The sequence below is a fragment of the Sminthopsis crassicaudata genome, chromosome 1, assembly GCF_048593235.1.
Source record: "Sminthopsis crassicaudata isolate SCR6 chromosome 1, ASM4859323v1, whole genome shotgun sequence".
Lineage (NCBI taxonomy): Eukaryota > Metazoa > Chordata > Mammalia > Dasyuromorphia > Dasyuridae > Sminthopsis > Sminthopsis crassicaudata.
Window position 1 is genome coordinate 554924087 of NC_133617.1, and position 20664 is coordinate 554944750.

The following is a 20664-nucleotide window of genomic DNA, read 5'->3' on the forward strand; positions in this document are numbered from 1 at the left end:
GTAAGCATAAAAGGTGAAGCAGTATGAATAAAATAAAACTGGATGGCTCAATGTGAATTACCAGACTGAAGATCAGTTGAATGCTTAAAATAAAAAGCACTATTATTTCCTTCCCCATCACACATACTAAGATTATGCTTCAGTGTAACCAGTTTGCATACTGACACATACATTTCAAGTCAAACAAGGAGGGGAGGAAGGAAAAGTACAGACACAAATATCACAGTAGATACCTACCCCCCCCCCTCAGAGAGAAAGAGAGGGAGGAGAGGAAGAGAGAGAGAAAGAGAAAGAGAGAGAACTTGTTCTCAAGCAGGGGCTCTTAAGCTAAGGTCTGTTAATTTTTTAAAAATTAATAATTATTTCAATATTATTGGTTTCCTTTGCCAACTTACATATTTTATTTGATGCATTGAAAAACATTCTGAGAAGGGTCCCCAAACTTCATCATCATGTTGCAGGGGTTCATGACACCAAAAAAGTATGAACTTCTGTTCTAAACCTCCTAAGAAACAGAAGAGGATCTATGCGAACCTTGCTGGAAACTGCTTGGCTAAACTGATTTGTGGGTAAAAGCTGCAACTATACCATACATGGATCTATACCCTGGACTACTAGCCATTATCTACAGCCAACAAAACAGAAGGGGAAAAGACCTTTCCTTCTATTCAGTATTTCTCTGTTGGAAAAACAGATAATTGCCATATTCTTCAGCTGGAAAACTGATATATTAAATTTTAATTAAGTCCTCCTGCTGTTTCTAAATCTGCAAACTAACAACTTTGAAATTTAAAGCTCCAAGCTCTATAGAAACAATTTACAAAATGAAAGTCTTTTCAGGTAACTATAGGAAAGTGGAAAATTCCTGGTTTAGGAGTTAAGAGAACCTGGGATGCCATATCTATGTATGCACTTGGGTAATTTATTCTTCTATAAAAATGTGGGTGCAAGACTATGACCTCTAAGATTCTTTCCCATTCTGGATCTGAGTTTGTTATTTCTTCATACCACAAAATAAGATTCACCTTCTTGTTCATTCTACCTATTTTTGTTTGTTGCAGAAACTAAGAACTATACTAAATATATGATATATTGTACACATCAAAAATTTTTAATAAATTTGCCCTTCAATATTGTTTATAGAATTTTTCTAAAATTGAGATCAAAATTATTAAAGTTTAAAATACACAAAAATTTTATCATGATTTATAAAAATATGAATTATTCTTAACCTCGGGAAACCACATTAATAATTATATTAACTTCCTGAAACAAAGACAAAAAACTGAAAAAAGAGAAAGAAAATGTAAATAATGATTTTGACTTAATTTTATTAAAATACTGAAAAGATAAAAACATTTTTTTAAAAAGAATGGTGATTCATTAGACTATAACTTTGACTTAGTATTATATACTCCCTTCTGAAGACTTTCTACTATTCATGAAGGAGAGATCAGAAAAGTAGAGTTAACTAATTTACCTTCCCTGGTGTTTTCAATATACATTTAACCTTCTCAATTACACCTAAAACATCACTGGGGTCTTTCAACTTCTTCTTTACATCTTCTTCCAACTCTTCCCATTGAAAAGCACCTGTTAATGAATAAGAAAATAAGCAAAAAATAAAAAATGAGTTCATATTTAGAAATTGGCCACAAAGGAAGAAATTTTAGAAACCTTGCAGTCAAACATCAAATTGTCACACTCTGCTCATCTGCATCCTTCTTGCAAAATAAAAAAGTTGAGCAACCCACACATTTAAAAAAAACTATTTTGTACTTCTCTAGTGAGGCAACAATGATAGGAAAATGAATCCAACTAATCATGTTCTTGTTCTTGGCCTGAAGATATAGGAAAATAACCTTAAGTAAGGCCCAGTTAGATCCTATTGACTTTTACTGTTAGAGAAAATGAAATACATTACAGCATAACATGTAATCATCTGGGGGAACAAAAAATTCAATGGCCAAGTCTACAAAGTCAAAATGAGACAGGACCTGCTATAGGACTATTATGGAATGAACTTGGGATGTTTATACACTTAATTTGGATTAAGTCCCCAGTTGAAGTCTGAAGTGTTTAAATTTCATCTTTCCTTTGCTTTGATTGTGAAACATGGATATTAGGTATATATTACTTAGATTCATGATGAAAGTTGCATTGTATATCATTCATCATATATAAAAGCTCAAAATGCCCTATTGACTGTAAGACAAAGATTTTTCATGTTCTACAACAAATGTTATGCAAGAAATATTCATTAAACACCTACTATGTGCTGAGCACTAATGTAGTCACTTAAAGAAGTATCAAATTTAAATAAAAGAAAATTTCTGCCCTTAAAGAGTTTACAATCTAGTAAGGGAGATATACCAGATACTGGTAAAGATACAAACACACACACATATATGTGTATGTATGCATGTGTATATATATATATATATATATATATATATATATATATATATATATATATATATATATATATATATATATATATATATGTATTTTTATATGAAAAAAACAAGATAAATCTATCACAGGATCACAAAGAAAACTATAAAGCAAGACAGTAAAAGGTCATTTACTACAGGATCAAGGAGGGCTTCCTGAAAAAGTAGCACCTGATGTAAGGTTGAAAGTCCAGAGGGAAGATATTTTAGGCCTAAGCAAAAGACACAGATCAAAAATAGCTTGCTTAAGTTATTAGAAATAACACCTGAAATATGGTTCCACCCAGAATTAAAATGAAGAATGAGAGCAAAATTTATAATGTTTGAAAATCTGAAATGTGGTCAAGTAGTCCAGTGTGACTTGGTGCAAGGAATACTCAGAAAGGAGATAACAAAGTAGGATAGAATTCAACTACAGAGGGCATTGTCTCCTAGATAAGAGGATTTGGAATTTTACTATGCAGAAGATAAAATTAAAGATTCTCAAAGCCTCCTAATCCAGCCCATAACTAAACAAAAATCCATTCTCTGACATCCCCAACAATAATAATCCAGGGGGTGCTTGGACCACTAAAATGAAGTGAAATCAATCCCACCTACTTCTTGTCAGGAAGCCTTCCCCTTCATGGAGCCAAAATCTGCTTTGCAATAACCTTCTCACTGTACCTCTTCTTACTCAGCCAAGCAATAAATTGCCTCTTCCACCAAATAACTGAAGACAGCTATAATTCCCTTAAATCTTTTCTTCCTCAGGTCCTTCAAGTAACTCTCAAAATATGATCTTCACCATTCTCATTAGCTTCATCTAGACAACAGTTTTATCAATGTCCTTCCTAAAATGTGTTCCCTAGAATAGAATACAATATTACAGGTGTAATCTGACCAAAGCTATCACCTCCCCTATTCCAGATACCGATTCTTTTTTTTAATTAGCTGGTTTTCAACTGCCATAAATTTTGACTCATTTGAACTTGTAATTCAGCAAAACTATAAACCTTTTTCAGACAAGTGGTTGTTGCACCACCTCCCCTCCCCCCATCTTTAATGCTTGTCAAATTTATTATTTGATCCCAAGTATCAGACTATATACTTTAAGTTATAGGAAGGATCTATGATTCACTGGAGTTGGAAACTTCCAATGTGGGCTCTTCCTCCATCAATTCCAATTTCAACTGGTCAATCATTTAGAAGATAATTCCTAGGGATTTATCTAAGGAATTGAGAGTGACTTACCATGAGTTACAATGCTAGTAAATGTTAAAGGTACAATTCAAACTCAAAAGTCGGCACTCTATTTGTTATATCATACTTTACTTTCTATTTATCACCTTTAAATTTCATCACATTCTATTTGGCTCAAAGTTCTAGCCTAAGATATTTTTGGATCATAACTTCCTGATTCCACTTGTTAACTATTCTTGCTGGCTTTCTGTCAGTTTGATAAGTAGGTCATCTCTGTTTTCATTGACAGAACTGATAAAAATTATTAAACAGTGGACAGTCAAGAACCAGTCTCTGGGGTCCTCCATTTGAGATTAACCTCCAAATTACTCTTGGCTTTTTAATGACTACTTTTTCTTTTCCAGTCATTCAGCTACTTCTGAATTGACTTAACTTATTCTTGATAGAGTCATGCTGGTCTTCTGCAATTTACACTTTCCTTTTTAGCAATTGTCTCCTTAAATATAAAATTTTAAGATTTTACCAGGAATTTTAATTGTTTGTTCAATCATTAGCCTATACTTTGTGGAACCAACTCCATTCTGTTTTTTGAAAATGTGGCATTTGCCTTTCTTCGGTATAGTGACATCTCTGAATTTAGTCTTTCAAGATCACCAATAGTGGTCCACCAATCATATCTCTTGGTTTTTTTGACTACCTGGAATGTAGTTTATTTAGGCCAAGTGTTTTGAACTCATGAAATGTATAGTTAACTACTCTTTCATTATCTACTTAATTCTCTTGGTTTTCAACATTCTACTAGTCATTTTTTCCTTTTTCTGTACATTTAAAGATTATTCTCCTAGTGAGGTACATCATAATAACAATGATATGAAGAATGGATTGTAGCAGCAAGAAAGCAATAGCAGGAATAATTCAGATAAGACTAATAGTACTAGTAAGTAGAAACCACGCCTATCCCAGAATGGTATCAGGAAAAACAAATGAGAAGGGATGATAAGAAAAAGTGTTTCACAATTGAGTCTAAAAAAAGTTGATAACACTATAGATGAGGTAAGAAAGAGAAACAACCCAAAGATAACACCAATTGTGAAGGACGGGGGAGACCAGGAGAATGATTGTTCCCCAGAAAAAAAATCAAAAGGAAGTTATTAATATATTATTATATTCTACTATGATATAGTTCAAACTCAATCATAAGCAAACCAGAATTAGCTTATTCAGTAATTTTTAGATTAATTGAAATCTCTATTTATATCAATTCCTTTGAGTTACCTTTTTAATAGGCTGTGCAGTGAAATCATACTTTTTTACTATGTTTATGATAGTGCATTCAGTTCTTGCCAGAACTCCTCAGTTCAATACTCCAAAGTTACCCCACAAAAAGTAGGAAAAAGCCCTGAGATTTTTAGCTTTATTTTATTTCTTGAAAAAAGGTCTCTGTAAACAAAGTTAGTAAATATGATAGGAGAGGTTTTCAAGGACACAATGATGATTAATGTTTTGTGATCGGAAATGTCTATAAAGCCACAGTTAGGCTAAAGAACAAAATCTTTACATTGGGATTCTCTTTTCCACCAAATATTGTGTTTATGTCATTTCTCTGCTGACAAATGGGTAGTGGTTTGGCCACAAAATTCAAATTGCTTTGGCTCTCATTAATTTTTTTCTAATACTTGTGTAACACTACATTTCCAATCTTATCTTATCCTATTCTTAAGACACATTTTCCAGCCAAACTAGACTATTCTGTCTTCCCAGATTACATCCTGCTCCTTTCTGCTTTTATGATTGCTAATTCCTTTTTCTGGAATATCTTTCCTTCCCCATCTTTGCCTGATGAAATCTTATTCATTACCTTCTCCAGGAAGTCTTCCCTGGTTTAGCAACAATCTTTTACTTATCAGATCTCCAAATTTTAGCTCATCATCTTTCTGATAGAATTACTATCTGCCCTTTTATTCAGTCATCCATGTATGAGCACCATTTCCTTACTAGACTATAAGTTCTACAACAGCAGGGACAGGGTTTAATTCTGTATCTGCAGATCACTGGAGATTTTATTTTGCTTTATTTTTTGTCTCTCTTTGTATTCCCATCACTTAGCATGGTCTGCCACATAGAGGGTGTTTAACAAGTGCTAACTGACAGATTCACTGTTCTGGATACAATAATATATACAATAGATAATAGATGCAATAAATGTATGTAAAATTACACACATAATTTATAGATAATTTCCAATAATGACCTAGTTATGCTATGTGAAATGCAAATAATAGGGAACAATAGGGAATAATTCCAAAATTTGGAAAGTGAAAAAAACAAAACAAAATCCCAAAAGGGCAATATCCATTGATTCATTTACTTTGAAGGATTTTGAAATCAGTGCTATGAAACTGTATCTTTTCCTATCTGTGGATAACTATTAGAGGAAGAATTTTTGCTGAATAAATACAGATGGAAAAAAAAAAATTAACCTTTAGGGAATTTATTAGATCAGGTGATAATGGATGACATAATTGTTGAATCATGTGCTATTACAATTTTATGATATACAAGAATTACTAGTATGGAGTTGAGAGGTAATTACTATACATATTTCTATAAAAAAATACATTATAAAAGTAAATCCCTAAAATCGCTGGGATAACATATTTGTTTCCTAATCAAATTTCCTTTAGTATCAGCCAGTGTATAATATTAAAACAATACTTTGTAAAGCATATTCGCTGTGTATGCTCATTCAGTAATTCAAAGCACATGCAAAAATAAAAATTTACAGACAGGTAGAAATTCACTTTGCTAAACTAGTTAATTGCTAATCTTAGAACTTCAGTGATCAGAAACAGTATGTTTATCTAAAAGCATCTAAAAAACTATAATGACTAATTTTGGAAATAAAACAATAAATTTAAATATATAGCATTAATAGATTTTTAGATGATGGTTACACAATGCATTTGTCTAAGCATGCTGTTGTTCAGTCACTTTTCGGTCAGGTTCAACTCTTTATGACTCTTTTTGGGGGGATTTCTTGGCAAGGATACTAGAATGGTTAGCCATTTCCTTCTCCAGCTCATTTTGCAGGTGAGGAAACTAAGGCAAACAGAATTAAGTGACTTGGCCAGAGTTGTGTGGCTAGTAAGTATATAGATCATATTTTAATTCAGGTCTTCCTGATTCCAGGATTATTGCTCTGCACTACCTGGGTGGCTCTCATCTAAGAATATCAAAATAAAATTTTGTGTTCTATAGTCTTACTTTAAGAATAAGAAATTCAAGTAACATTTTCTCCATGAAACTTTTCCTGATTCTATAAAATAACAACAATAATAACAGCACCTAACCCCTAGAGTTGTTATAAGAATTAAGATGCTCTTACTATTCATTGCCCCTCAGTTTGCCAGTGGGCATTGTGTCATTCTTTGTACATATACCCACACAACCTAGTGTGTACATGATAAACCTTTAATTGCATCAGAAATGCTGGGCAAAGGTTAAAAACTACATCTTCCTTTCCAATGTTCTTAAATGACTCCTTGAAGATAGTATTGAAACTTCAATGTTAATAGGATCATCAGGGCTATGAGAATTGAAAGGATTTCACTTACTCTAACTGAGCTAGAAGTGAGGGCAAGGATGGGTAAGGTTAAGGTAGAGAGAGACACTGGGAGAAGAAATGTTTTAAATAAAACCTGAAAATGTGTTGATTAGTCCCTGAGAAATATTGGCAATCTCACAAATAGTATTAACACTTTACTCCCATCTACTTCCTTAGCCCCACAGAAAAAGAACCCAGAGCAACAAACAGTTCCAGCAGATGGCAGTAGTAACTCAGCCACAAAGCAGCAAAAGGCTTCAGAGTGGAGCAGCGGGACTGGAACACCTGGGGGTCCTCCAGGAGGGAACCCTCCTTCTCTTAGAAGCCAGATTATCTGGGAAATATCTCTCCTTTTCCAATGGAGGATTTGTGGGAGACTGATTTCATTAATGAGAGGTTAAAAATAATTCTATTGTTTGATTTTGTGATAACTTATGTTCTTTCCAATTAAATACTTTGCTACTTGGTCTGATTGAAAGCTGAAGTTCTATTTCCATAATTATAATCACTGAAAATATCCCGTACTGACTGATCCTGAGGAGGCCAGGAGTTCCAGAATTGGATGGTCCCACGCCACATTACATATTTGTCTCTCTGGCACAAAATACAGTAGAATAAAAGCATAATCAGTATGACACCTACCAGTAGAGCTGGGTGGCCTTGGAAAAGTCACTGGTTCCCTCTAATATTCCTTTTCTTCATATGTAAAATGCAGATGGTATTACTAGGACTATCTACCCATTATAAAGTGAAGAATTTTCTTTGCAAACCTTCAAATGTTTTATTAATGTGGGTTGTTATTAACAGCCATATATTTATCTTCTCTACCCAGTTCCTTGGCACAAACCTACTTCTTAAGACCACAGATTTAAAGTTTGGAAGGATTCTAGAGATTAGTCCAACCTCCTCTTTCTTTTACAGATAAGGAAATTAAAACTCAAATAAATTAAGTGGCTAGAATAAAATGAGCAGGATTAAAACCCAAAATGTCTGATTTTAAATCCTGTGGTCTTTCTGCTGCTGATCACAGGATTTAGAAGAAACTTCAAAATAATCTTGTCTAATTCCCTTCTTCTTCTTTTTAACAAACGGAGAAATTGGGGCTCCTAAATTTTTCAAGATCACTCAGGTGGGAAGTAAAAGAGGCATTATTTCACCCGAAGTCTTCTTACAGATCAGATGGTTTTTGTTTTTTTTTTTTACTATGATATGCATCTGACTTCTACTCCCTAGTCCTATTGTGAGGAAATCACTATGTAACATTAAAAAACATGTTTTCCATATTTAATATGTATGGGACTACCTGCCATTTAGGGGAGAGGGGGAAGGGGAAGAGGGGAAAAGCTGGAACAGAAATTTTTGCAAGGATTAATGCTGAAAAATTACCCATGCATATGTTTTGTCAATAAAAAGCTATAATTTTTAAAAATATATATATGTTTTCAAAACATGCTTAATACAATGTATTTAATGTTTTACTATAAGTATGAGTATATTGAATGTGAAGTCAAAAGACTTGAGTTTTGAAGCCTAGCTCTTCCACTTATGTACCATGGGGCAATCCATTTAACTTCTCAAATAGGTCTCATTTCCTCATTTATAAAATAGAGGGGGACAAGATGTGGAGTAAGGTTACATGACCTCCAGAGCCCCTTTTCACTCTAGACTTATGAACTGGTAACCCTCTGGCTTCCTATTCCAGATCTTGGTCCAATGGTCTAATGACCCTAAGTCTACATCAAAAATCCAGATTTGTTAAGAAAACATTCTGTTGAAAGTAGACATAAGCTATTTTCTCTTCTCAATTCTCCTCCATCAGCCTTTCCCTTCTCTTTCTGTAGGGGATCTCACTTTATACTTCACTGAAAAAGTGAAGCTCTTCATTTCTAAGCTCCTTCTCTCAGTTTCCCATTTTATCTCAATCACATTTCATTGCTCTCTCTCTTCCTTTTCCCTAGTTTCAGAAGATGAAGTAGCCTTCCTTTCTTGCTAAAGTCAATACCTCTATTTGGGCTCTTAATGCCATCCCCTTTCACCTCCTCCAGGTGAAATTTCTACCTAATTTTCAGCCTCTCTATACTGGTTCCTCTTTAACACATCCAGATCGTTTCCATCCTTTAAAAAAAAAAAAAAAAAATTCTTCACTTGTCCTTACTATGCCCTCAAGCTACACAGTTTTACATCTGTTCTTCCTTTCAGACAGACTACTAGAAAAGGTTTTATACATTTGTTGCTTTTACTTCCTTACCTCCCACTCATTTCTCAACCTGTAGCAATCTGGTTTCTTCCCTTAGTACTGGATTGAAACTATTCTTTCCAAGGTTACCAATGAGCAACATTGCTAAACCCAAAAGTTGTTTCTCATCCTGTGTAGCATGTGACACTGTTGACTACTTCCCTCCTGAATGTTATGTCCCTTTTAGATTTTTTTGACATTTTTCTCTTGTGACTCTCTTCCTATGTAACTGATTCTTCTCCCTCCCCTTTGCAGGATGATCATTCGTGTCCCAATCCCTGTGCTTAGGTATGTCACAAAACTTTATCACAGGACCTCTCCTCTTTTCTTTCTATGATGGGGGAGGGAGTAAAAGGGTAGAGGGGTGGGGTTTCTCAAAATGTTTTAAAGGCATAAAACCAAATATGTTGAAATACGGTTATCAAAATATTTTTTAAAAAACAAAACTTCAGGGACTCTGAATTAAGAACTTTTGTATACTCTCTTAATTTAGTAATCTCTATCAGACTAGGAACCATGCAGATTACTTTCAAATTTACATATTATCTGTTCCACATCTCTTGAATTCAGTCCCTACCTGCTTCTGTACACCTCAACCTAAATATCTCCTAGGCACTTCTAAAACCCCTTCTCTTCTTAATTTTCTATTTTGTAGGGGAACCACAATTCTTCCAGTCTTCTAGTCACAACCTAAAAGCTATATTCAACTGCTCACTTTCACTCACATTATGTGAGCACCAAAGAAGCATATGAGCTAACCTTGATCCATCTGCTATCCTGTGCTCTTATGGCATAACCAGCCCACCTCCTTTTCAGGTTGTACATCTTTCAGGCCTTTAGGGTCACAAGCAATTTTACTTCTTCAAAGGTCCTGATGTTTTGGCATAATCAGAAAAATTCAATTTTATAAGAATTTATGTCATTCTTAATATAAAGACGTCTGGGTGACATAGTGGTTATAGTGCTAGGACTGGACTCAAGAAAATGAATTCAAATCCAGACATTTAATAGTTGCACGACCCCAGGCAAGTCATTTGATCTAAGTTTGCTCAGTTTTCTCAACTGTAAGAGGGGGATAATAATAGCACCTACTTCCCAGAGTTGTAGTGGGGATCAAAAAAGACTCACTGGTTACTGGACTAGGATCTCAATTGGAGAAACAATAGGTTATTTTATATTATATTCTGACTCCATTTCTACCAGTCTGATATTGTATTTAGTGAAGGAGGAATAGGACTGCACAAAACTGGGGGCTATACTATGCTATTCCTCATTTCACATATTATACTATGACCAAAGAATTCATCACCTAGTGGACAACCTTTGCAATGAACCTCTCTGATTGTCAGACAGCAGGCAATCAGTTCATGCCTTTCCAGCATAACAGAATCTGCCAGAGTTTGTGCTATATTAGCAAAGCCTTCAAAAAGTCAGGGTGACCTACATGCTTATAAGGAGGCACAGAGGTAGAACCTTAGTAGTGCAAGAAAAAGTTAATACTGGTTCAATTAATAAACAAAATTCATATCTATAGCACTATCATAAAAGAGGAAAATTAAGGTCTTCAATACTTTCTATTAAAAAAAAAAATTGACAATCATATACAGCCACTAACTAAATTCCTACTCCAAATCTCACTATGGTGAAAGAGGTGGCTTGTAAAGGTCTGACAGGTCTTTTACCAAACTGATAAAATTTTGAACATGGATCCAGTAATGAGTTGTATTAGGACCAGAATAGCTAAGTTTGAAGTCTAAAGAAGTTCAACATCAGGTCAGCAGCAAAATGATCAGTTTTTTGGCCACAGAAATCCTCAAAAGACCATCTCCTAATTTATAAAAAGGTTCTGATGGCATCAGTGAAGAAAATCTCTATAGATCACTGAAATAATAAAGAAATAAAAGTTTACATTATTTTTTATTTCTATTTGCAATTTAGAATTCTTTCCTTCTCAATCAAAATTTTCTTAAATAAAATTCTGAACATAAGTATTCAAAATTTGAAACATAATAATCTAGAATGCTAAGAAAAGACCTTAAGGAAGATGCATTAATTCACATTATAAATTGTCTCTTCTAGAGCTGTTCATTCAACAAACCTATATTAAACAGCTACTGTATACAAGTTATTTACTCTACCAATGGCATTTTTTCATCTGTCTAACCAGAATCAACTGAGAGCACTTAATCACTCTCCACCATTGTAACGTGGCTCCTGCATTTTCACTGGGATTTTGTCCCTCCTCATCTCTGCCTCCTGGCTGCTTTCAAGTCTCAGCAAAAATTCTCCCTTCTGCCAAAATTTTTCTTTGGTTTTCCTTCATAACACTAGTGCTTTCTTTCTGAGATAATCTCCAATTATCTTGTGTGTATATATATATATATATATATATATATATATATATATATATATATATACATACATATGTATATATGTATATTATTTGTACATTGTTTGTATATTGTCTCCCTCCATTAAATTTTGAGCTCCAGAACTTATTTTTGCCTTTCTTCATAAATTCTTAGCACAGTGCCAGGGCACAAAGTAGTTGCTTAATAATTGCTAATTGATTTGACTTCACTCATTTTCATCCCAATAATTCTATAACTTCCTCGTTGCTCGCATGTGCGCGTGTGTGTGTGTGTGTGTGTGTGTGTGTGTGTGTGTGTCTGCTATCATTCTTTTTTTAAAGAACCAATTTCAATGTTAGAATTTGTGAATATGCATGCATGCATGTGGGTTATACACAAACAACAGAAGGAGAGAAAGGTGACCTAATTTCTAGTGTCAACAGTTTTAGAACTGTTGCATACACATAAACAATGATACTCTTTCCCCTAATGCACCTAAAATAAATTCACCATATGTTCCCAGTTAAAAACACTAAAGTACAGAACCAGATCAACAAACCTTCCCACTGCTTACTCTTAGAAACATAATTAGCTTCAATCTGCAAGAAGAAAAACATATTCTAGCTTCATGGATGAGAGGAGAGTGTAAATAGTTTCCCTTGTTTCAGAAAGTTAGTTTAAATATTATTTCAAATCTTAAACTTTCCATTTAATTTAGATGTGTGATCTTGCCATGCCATACCCTTGTTTAGTAAAATAAATTAGGCAAAATTTCTCTTTCTTTGAATTTTAGTTGCAATTTTAAGAGCTGAAGAATGCCAAGGAAAAGTATAATTTAAAATTCCTTGTTTAGTGGAGTGATCAGCTAAGTAATGAGATAGTAAACCAGCAAGATACCTTATATACATTTGATAAATTCATAATTCTAAAATGAAAATGAAAAAGAGTTCTTTATGTTTTCTTATATTTGATAAATATCTGAATACATCAAGGACCTTTGATTATATTGGTAAGGGAAATCCTTCAAGACAGAGATCAGAACATATAACTTAATAAACAAGGCTTGAAAAACTGCATTAGACTCAAAGAAATTAACTGAAAAAGCTTGTGTCAGAAATGGAATTGAAATCCAGATACTTCTAATTCCTACTAGTGTTCCATCTAAGCAGATACACTTTTTTTTTCCCTACTTTAAATCTTGGAGGTCAGGATGTTGCGGTCCTGTTTCCATGATCTGCATTCATACTGAAATAAAAAAATAAATGAACTTTTGCACTTCGACTCTATAACAGGTTCTGTCTCTCTGAACTCACCTTAATCTCTGTTAAATACTGGTGATCATATAATAAGTTCTGCCTATTCAGTAGGAAAACAGGATATTTTATTCACTATTACTGTTTCACCACCAATGTAATTTTACAGTAAGCCCAGACAAACAAATCTGTTTGGAATCAAGAAGCTCGCTTGAATTGAATAGATTTCTTTTGTGTAGCACAATGATCTTTCTCCTTAGAGAATCCACTGCAAATAATAACCTAGAAGCAGAAGAAGGGGAAGCATGTGACAAAGACTACTGGGAGACGCAACATGCAAGCTTCACATTCAAAAGTTTTAAAAATACTGAGTAGCTGGAGCCATTCTGAGAAGGTACCTGAATAAATGAAGTGCAGAATGTCTGATAAGCAAGAACAGAAGAGAGAGTCTTTAACAATGACTCTTACTGGGGGGTTGCACGGTGGGCCTTGGCTAGTAACTGGAAATGCCGTCTCACTGTTAACAGCAAAGAGATCTTGGGCAGTGCGTATCACAGTGGAGTCCTGAATATCTGCGGGACTCTTCACATTAAACAGCAGCATGAAGACACTGCTTACAGAACAAAGAACGATCTTATGGGCTTCTACAACTTCCTTTAAATCTTCAGTATAAAATACCACATCCACACATTGGCAGCAGAACAACAGGTTATGTAGGTCAGAGTTATAGTGTGATGCTTCACCCTTTAAGACAGGCATTTTTTCTATTAAAAAAAGGAGAGAATAGAAAAACAATCATTTTATAACTCTATTAAAGATTGTTTTAGTGCGTTTTGGGGATAAGATTCGGAGTAATAAGGGACCTTAGTTATAGTTTCATCCAAATTCCTTATATATAATAGGAAAAACTAAGGCTCAAGCTAGTCATTTGAGTTGCTCAGGATCACACAGATTAAGTAAGAACCATAGCTGAATTTCCAACCAAAGACCTATTTCCAAATCTAGTGCTCCTTCTTTTAGAGACAGGCAATAATTTTACTAGATTATAATTCTAGAATTTTATAAGATATACATGAGTGATTTTTCCTTTTAATATATAAAAATTTTATTTTTACTTATAGAACAAATGGAAAGCGCATAAATATATATCAAAACCCACATTATGGTTTAAAAAAGTATAATTTCTTAAGCTCTTTATTTCAGGAGTTACCATTCTTGATTTTGGTGTACATAGTCAGCAAATTCTCCCACTCCTCTCTGAAGCGGTTCTCTTGGAAGGAACTAAAGTTTTGCATCCGTATATACATTTGCAATGACTTTTCTATCCTTCAAACCATAAGGCAGAGAATTATTAGAATCAATCTTTTAAAAAAGAAATTTTACTTTATTTCTGAAAGATTGCAGAAACTTTTCCTAGCAAAATCATACAATTTCCATGTGGTTAATCTAGTGACTTTCAGCAGTATTAGAAACATTTATACTAAATTTCAAATTAAAGTAAATGTATCTAAAGTTAAAGAACTATAATTTAGGGGACCTTTTGCCTGCTATACACATGAAAACAATTTTGAGCAAATGCTTATGGTAATTAATGGAATATCTTTAAAACTAAATTTTTATGTACTTATTAGAAAGTTTCTTTCTTTTTTTATTTATTTATCTATTTATTTATTTTTTGCCCCCTCCTAAGGCTGGGGTTAAGTGACTTGGCCAGGGTCACACAGCTAGGAAATGTTAAGTGTCTGAGACCAGATTTAAACCCGGCTCCTCCTGAATTCAAGGCTGGTGCTCTATCCACTGCGCCACCCAGCTGCCCCAGAAAGTCTCAAAGCTAAACTATTACACTTAATCTAAAAAGTGACAATCATTATTCTAGCATTATACCTTTATGAGCTATAAAGATCACCTGGTTGTTCAAGCTGAGGTGGCTTAACTCCATGACACTTGCTGCTTTTTTTTCTTTTCTTCATTTTTTCAGATGACTTTTGATTCAAGGTTTGAATCATAAAATACTCCAACTATAACATGAAAAAAATAAGTAAAACACAAAATTGCTAAAATTACATATTTGACTTTAGAATTGACAGAGCAGTCTATATTTCTATGGGCATAGGTCTACAGCCATAATAATTTTAATAGTTCCAAATATTTGGTTATATATTACATAATAAGAGTATCCTTCAGGAGAATTCCTCTTGAGCAATTTTAATGAAGTCTGATCAACTTGATAAGGTTACAGAGTATGAACCTCTGGGATCAGGAAAACACTTCTTCTGAGAAGCAGAGTCACCTTACTTAGATAGAAGACAGTTCATAATTGATTTTCAGAGACTGGGGCTGTCTCTAAGGTGACTACTGGCAAAGATTCAAGAGTATGGTTTCTATTTGGAGGAATCAACACTCTGTTGTCTATAAAAATGAAGTCACAAACCAGTTCAACCTTTTTATGATTTCCCTTTCATTTGTCCCTGCATAAGAGACAGACCAGCCCACAGAAGAAAAGACTGAGATACGAAGGAAAGGACAGTCTGGGTACATTCACAATCTCTTAACTAATAATAGTAGATCCTGGTTATACTACTTTGGGAAAGGAGTTACATAAGGTTTTCGGAGTACAGGTTAGAGACCCGATACCTGAGTGAATCTTTCCAATCCAAGAAATGGTACGTGGCAGAAGCAGGCATGTGTTCACTCACCCATATGACTCAAAAGGAATTCCTGAATAGCATCTTACTTAGAGAAGAGAGAAGAATAAACCACATAATCTTCAGGAAGTCAACTGGGGAATCAGAGGACCTAGACCTTAATGCCCCTTTAATCCTTCCCTGCCCTTGCTATTATAGCAAGTTATTCAGATAATGGTGGTATAAAGATTTTCTATACAGCCACCTAGATGTTTGTTCTTCTGAGGATATCCAAGCTATCAGTGGCTAACTACAGGATTAAAGAGAAACTAACTGGAATATTGAAACTACATTTGAGTACTGCATGCTTTTTCACTACCTGTTCCTATAGTTCTTTGAGTACTTTATGTATTTTAAGTATCTGAATTGTATGTGGGTTGAAAAAAATGGTTGTCCTTATCCAATATACTTTTATTATTTTGAATGCAATGAAGACCCTGTTATTAACAATTTGGAAAATAAACACAAGCCATATCTAAGCCTATACATGGAGATTACTTAGTATAAACTAAAGGTTAGGGGAAAGGGGTAATGACATCATTTTTGTGTAAGCCTTGCTTCAGGAGTATTAGGGCAAAGGCAGAATAGTGGGGGTTGACGGCTATGTGTAAGAGAACCAAATATGCTTGTCAACCCCCTCCCCCAACAACCACTTTTATAACTGTAGCATTTATGTTTGGTCATCAAGAATTATGACATTTCATTATATAGGTGAATAAGATTTTTTCTTATTTATAAGAAAAAAAAAAAAAAAAGAAACAATACTTGAAGATATGGTGCAGAGAAAATGATTGATAACCCTGACTGATTTTCTCATAGCTCAGTTGATATAATCACAGAGAATAAGAGGGATGGGTAAAAGGTATAAACTTAAAGTATAAATAAAAGATTTGGGGGAAACTTTTGTTACCCCATTACAAGGAATTAAGAAATACTCATTTATGGAATTAGAAAGCAGCTTGCCATTGATTGGATGAAGAGTCATCATATTCTTAATGGTCTTTAAAGAACAAGCTTCCTAGTTCTGGGGTCAAGGAGAGCTCTACTCAGTGTAATTTCCTTACATGGAGGAGAGTTAGCCCTAATAATGAGGAGTCAAATCAAGAGAGATGCATCCACAGTGGAGCAGCATGAGAACAGTGGGACCCTGCAGTGCCAGAGACTAAGTTGTTTCAGTCATATGCATTCCTTTTATGTGCCTTATCACCAGTGAACTCTATGTTTGTACCTACTCTTCCCATAGATACTACACACATATATATTTCTATCTATACAAATATATATTGGAGAATGCCCTCCATTTTTAAGGTGGGAATGTTTTGGAGCCATTGAACTTTCTTTACCATCTCAGTAAAGGGCCTTTGTTTGGAACTAATTATATCAATAGGCTGATACTACAGGATAGTATATTGGAGGGACTCATAGCTCGTAATTTTAGCAATAAAGATCCACACCTTGGGGGGCAGCTAGGTGGCGCAGTGGATAAAGCACCAGCCCTGAATTCAGGAGGACCAGAGTTCAAATCTGCTCTCAGACACTTAACACTTCCTAGCTGTGTGACCCTGGGCAAGTCACATAACCCCAGCCTCAGAAAAAAACCAAAAACAAACAAACAAAGATCCACACCTTGAAACTAAGACAGTCATTCCATAGAGATTCAATGTGCAGCCTACAAGTGCTAACTTGGAGGGATACCTAACTACTCTTGTAAAAGGAAAAAATGTATGATGGTAATAGAGTACATAGATATAAGAATTAAAAATAGCAAGTACTTTTCTCTAAAATGTACTTCAATTGTAAATTAAGGAAAATAAACTATGATTTGTCTAAACATAATTAAACAAATCACTCATTTAGGAAAGAATTGCTTATTGTCTTGAATACCTGATAAAGCTAAAACCTATAATTGTGTGACTAGTAATAATTTTCACCATATTCTAGTCATAGGAGGAAGTTCTGTGGTAAGTCAGAAACTGATAAAATTACCAGATGTCTGCACATGGTCAAGATAATGATCCATTCTATAATAACTACCTCTTTGGTAAGATTATGGCTTGTCACAATTCTGCAAGAAACTTCCAAAACCAGTCATATGGCTTCTTACTCACTCTGACACTTTACACATACCCCTCAGTTTCTCAAATGCCTTTAAGAGTTGGTCATGCTGCTAAATTGTGTGTACGTTTGTATGTGTGTGTTTCCACTTTTAAATTCTGAATTAGTACTAAATGGGTTTAAAAAATTATAAATAACTAAATTTTATTCCTTTTCAACCATTAAAAATCTGTTGATGCTTCTATTATTTCCTATCAACTTATTATCACAGATAGCATGATTTCTCTTTTTTAGAGTGAAAGCTAAGAATTGTATTACTGGATGTAGTTTATCAATGTAGGATGGCAACTTTTTTTCAACTTATATTATTATTATTATTATTTTTTTTTTTTTTGCTAAGGCAATTGTGGTTTAGTGACTTGCCTAGAATCCCACAGCTAGGAAGTGTTAAGTGTCTGAGGCCATATTTGAACCCAGGTCCTCCTGACTTCAGGGCTGGTGCTCTATCCACTGTGCCACCTAGCTGCCCCTGCAACTTATATTTGTTAAGAAGCTGCCTAGAAATTAGAGAGACTAAAAACTTGTACAGGGTCAAACAACCAGTATGTTGTTCTGAGGCTGGCATTTTATTCACTATACTATTCTGCCTCTTGTTTTTTGGATTTTTATTTTTGCTTTTATTTTTTTGGAGGCAATCGGGGTTAAATGAATTGTCCAGGGTAGTAACAGTTTAGTAAGTGGCTGAGGCTGCATTTATTTATTTTAATTTTATTTAAACAAAACAACAACCAAAAAAACAGAATAAGTAAAACAGAAAATGAATATAAAACAAAAAGAAAACATTGTCATGTGCCCAGTAGAATATCAGGGAGGATTCAAAATATGTAACAACAAATCACCAAATCAAGAAAGAATATATATTAGTAGAAGTAATTTTATTCATGAATATCCATTTTTCTTTACTTCCTGATAAATTGTCCTTTTATTATTTGCCACACATCTAATTTACTTTATTCTTTTCCCCCCTTTCATCCCCACCCCCAAGCAAGTTAAGAAAAAAAAAAAATTTATGTACACACACACATCCAGACAGAGACACCTTTCCTATCCCTGCTGACTGCTTCAATTTTGCTCCTTAACTTGCCTTGCTATTATTTAACTTCCCTCCACCCAAGGATCACTCCCCTATTTTCTTCCTATACCCTTTGCTTTCCCATCCACTCATCCCTCCCCTCCTTATTTCTTTACAGATTTTGGAGGGTGCTATAACCTTCATGGTATATATGTAGTGTTGCCTATTAAACCCATTCCCATGTGAATAAGTTTTCAGAACTACAAGCTCTCCTCCCCCCTCTAATTCCTCTGTGTCTATTTTTCCTCTGCATACTCAGATTCCCCCTGACTTCAAGGCTAGTGCTCTATCTACTTGCACTACCTAGCTGCCCTTCAAAATTTTTTTTAAAAATTAAATGACTATGAGCTTTACAAATTCTGGGTTTAGATTTGAATAAGACTACACTGCTGCTGGACCCTGCCCTTATAAGCAAATGGAGAAAAGTTCTGTGGCTCAGAGGCAGAACTAAGGATTCATTTTTGGTCTAGATCCCTGCCCTGGCTACTCCTCTGCAGTTTGGGGTGGATGCTGAAAGTGAGACCCTGTTTTCCGGAAGGTCTAAGCTACACTCCTGCTGTTGCCAACTTCTAAACTTCCTTCTCTCTCCATACATAACCCAGGGCCTTCCTTACCTGAAAGAGGTTATTTTCTCATTCTGGGCAATGAGTCACAAAATTGCCAATTGCACCTGTCCTTATCATAGTGTCCTGGTGTGGGTATCAGACCCCCTGCTGCACAGCTTCTCTCTAGGCACTGAAGAGCTCCTGGCCTGATCCCATCTCCAGTGTTCAAAAGACATCCCTCTCTATCTTTCTATGTCAAGCTGCGTTGGGCAAAAACTCATTATTACCTTTTCTGTATTTGCCTATCAGGATATATGGTGCATTTTCTAAACTCAGGGCACTATTTCCTATCACTGCCATCTTCCCAATCCTTTAAAAGATCAAGTTTATTCTAAATGAAATTCTATTGCTTTAACGTTCCGTTCAATATACATATATGCAAATCAGTGAATGTAAAAAACAAGATATAGTTCCAAACTTAAAGAAGCTTATACTTTAGCAGGGTAGAGAGATAAGATATATAAAGAAATAAATACAGTAGAGCAGTGATCCTCAAACTTTTAAAATAAGGGGCCAGTTCACTGTCCCTCAGACTGTTGAAGGGCCAGACTATAGTAAAACAAAAGCTCACACTCTGTCTCCACCCCTCAGTCCATTTGCCATAAGGGGGGGGGGGGGAGGGGCACATAAATGTCCTCGCAGGCTACATGTGGCCCACAGCCATAGTTTGAAAACCTCTGCAGTAGAGTATAAAAACTATGAATAGTCCAAAGGTCTATAAGGATTCTCAGGATAGAGCAATCTATTCTTGGAAACAGAGCAGGAAAGGGGGAAAGGGGACAAGGTGTTGAACCTATACCACTATAACATCACATCTGTTCACTTTTATTTTGAAGAATCCTCTTGTCCTGACACTTGAAGAGACACTTGATTGCTTTGTATGGTTCAACTATGATTCTACCATGAGCTAATTCTAATCCCACCTACTACATACCTTTACAACTCTTAAGAAAAAAAAACAAACAAACTTAGAAACTAAGTTTCCCATCAGACATGTCCCCCCAAACTCATTAACCACTTATGGAAGCACATTAAGAAAACCTTTTTAGTCTCTCTAAAAATATAAAGAAATAATATTTCTCTAGCTTAAAACCCTTCCCAGATTTTTC

The 20664-nt window shown here is 34.7% G+C and overlaps 1 protein-coding gene across 4 annotated transcripts in view; it reads right to left on the bottom strand.

Moving 5' to 3' along the window:
• Window positions 1–20664, bottom strand: part of RHOBTB3 (Rho related BTB domain containing 3) — a 145274-nt gene that overhangs the window by 40890 nt on the left and 83720 nt on the right. For all 4 annotated transcript variants that reach the window (XM_074282048.1, XM_074282051.1, XM_074282047.1 and 1 more), the window contains 3 exons: window positions 14986–15097; window positions 13478–13843; window positions 1481–1593 (listed from right to left, as the gene is read on the bottom strand). In XM_074282048.1, the coding sequence (XP_074138149.1) occupies window positions 1481–1593; window positions 13478–13843; window positions 14986–15097 (591 nt within the window). The remainder of the gene's footprint in view (window positions 1–1480; window positions 1594–13477; window positions 13844–14985; window positions 15098–20664) is intronic.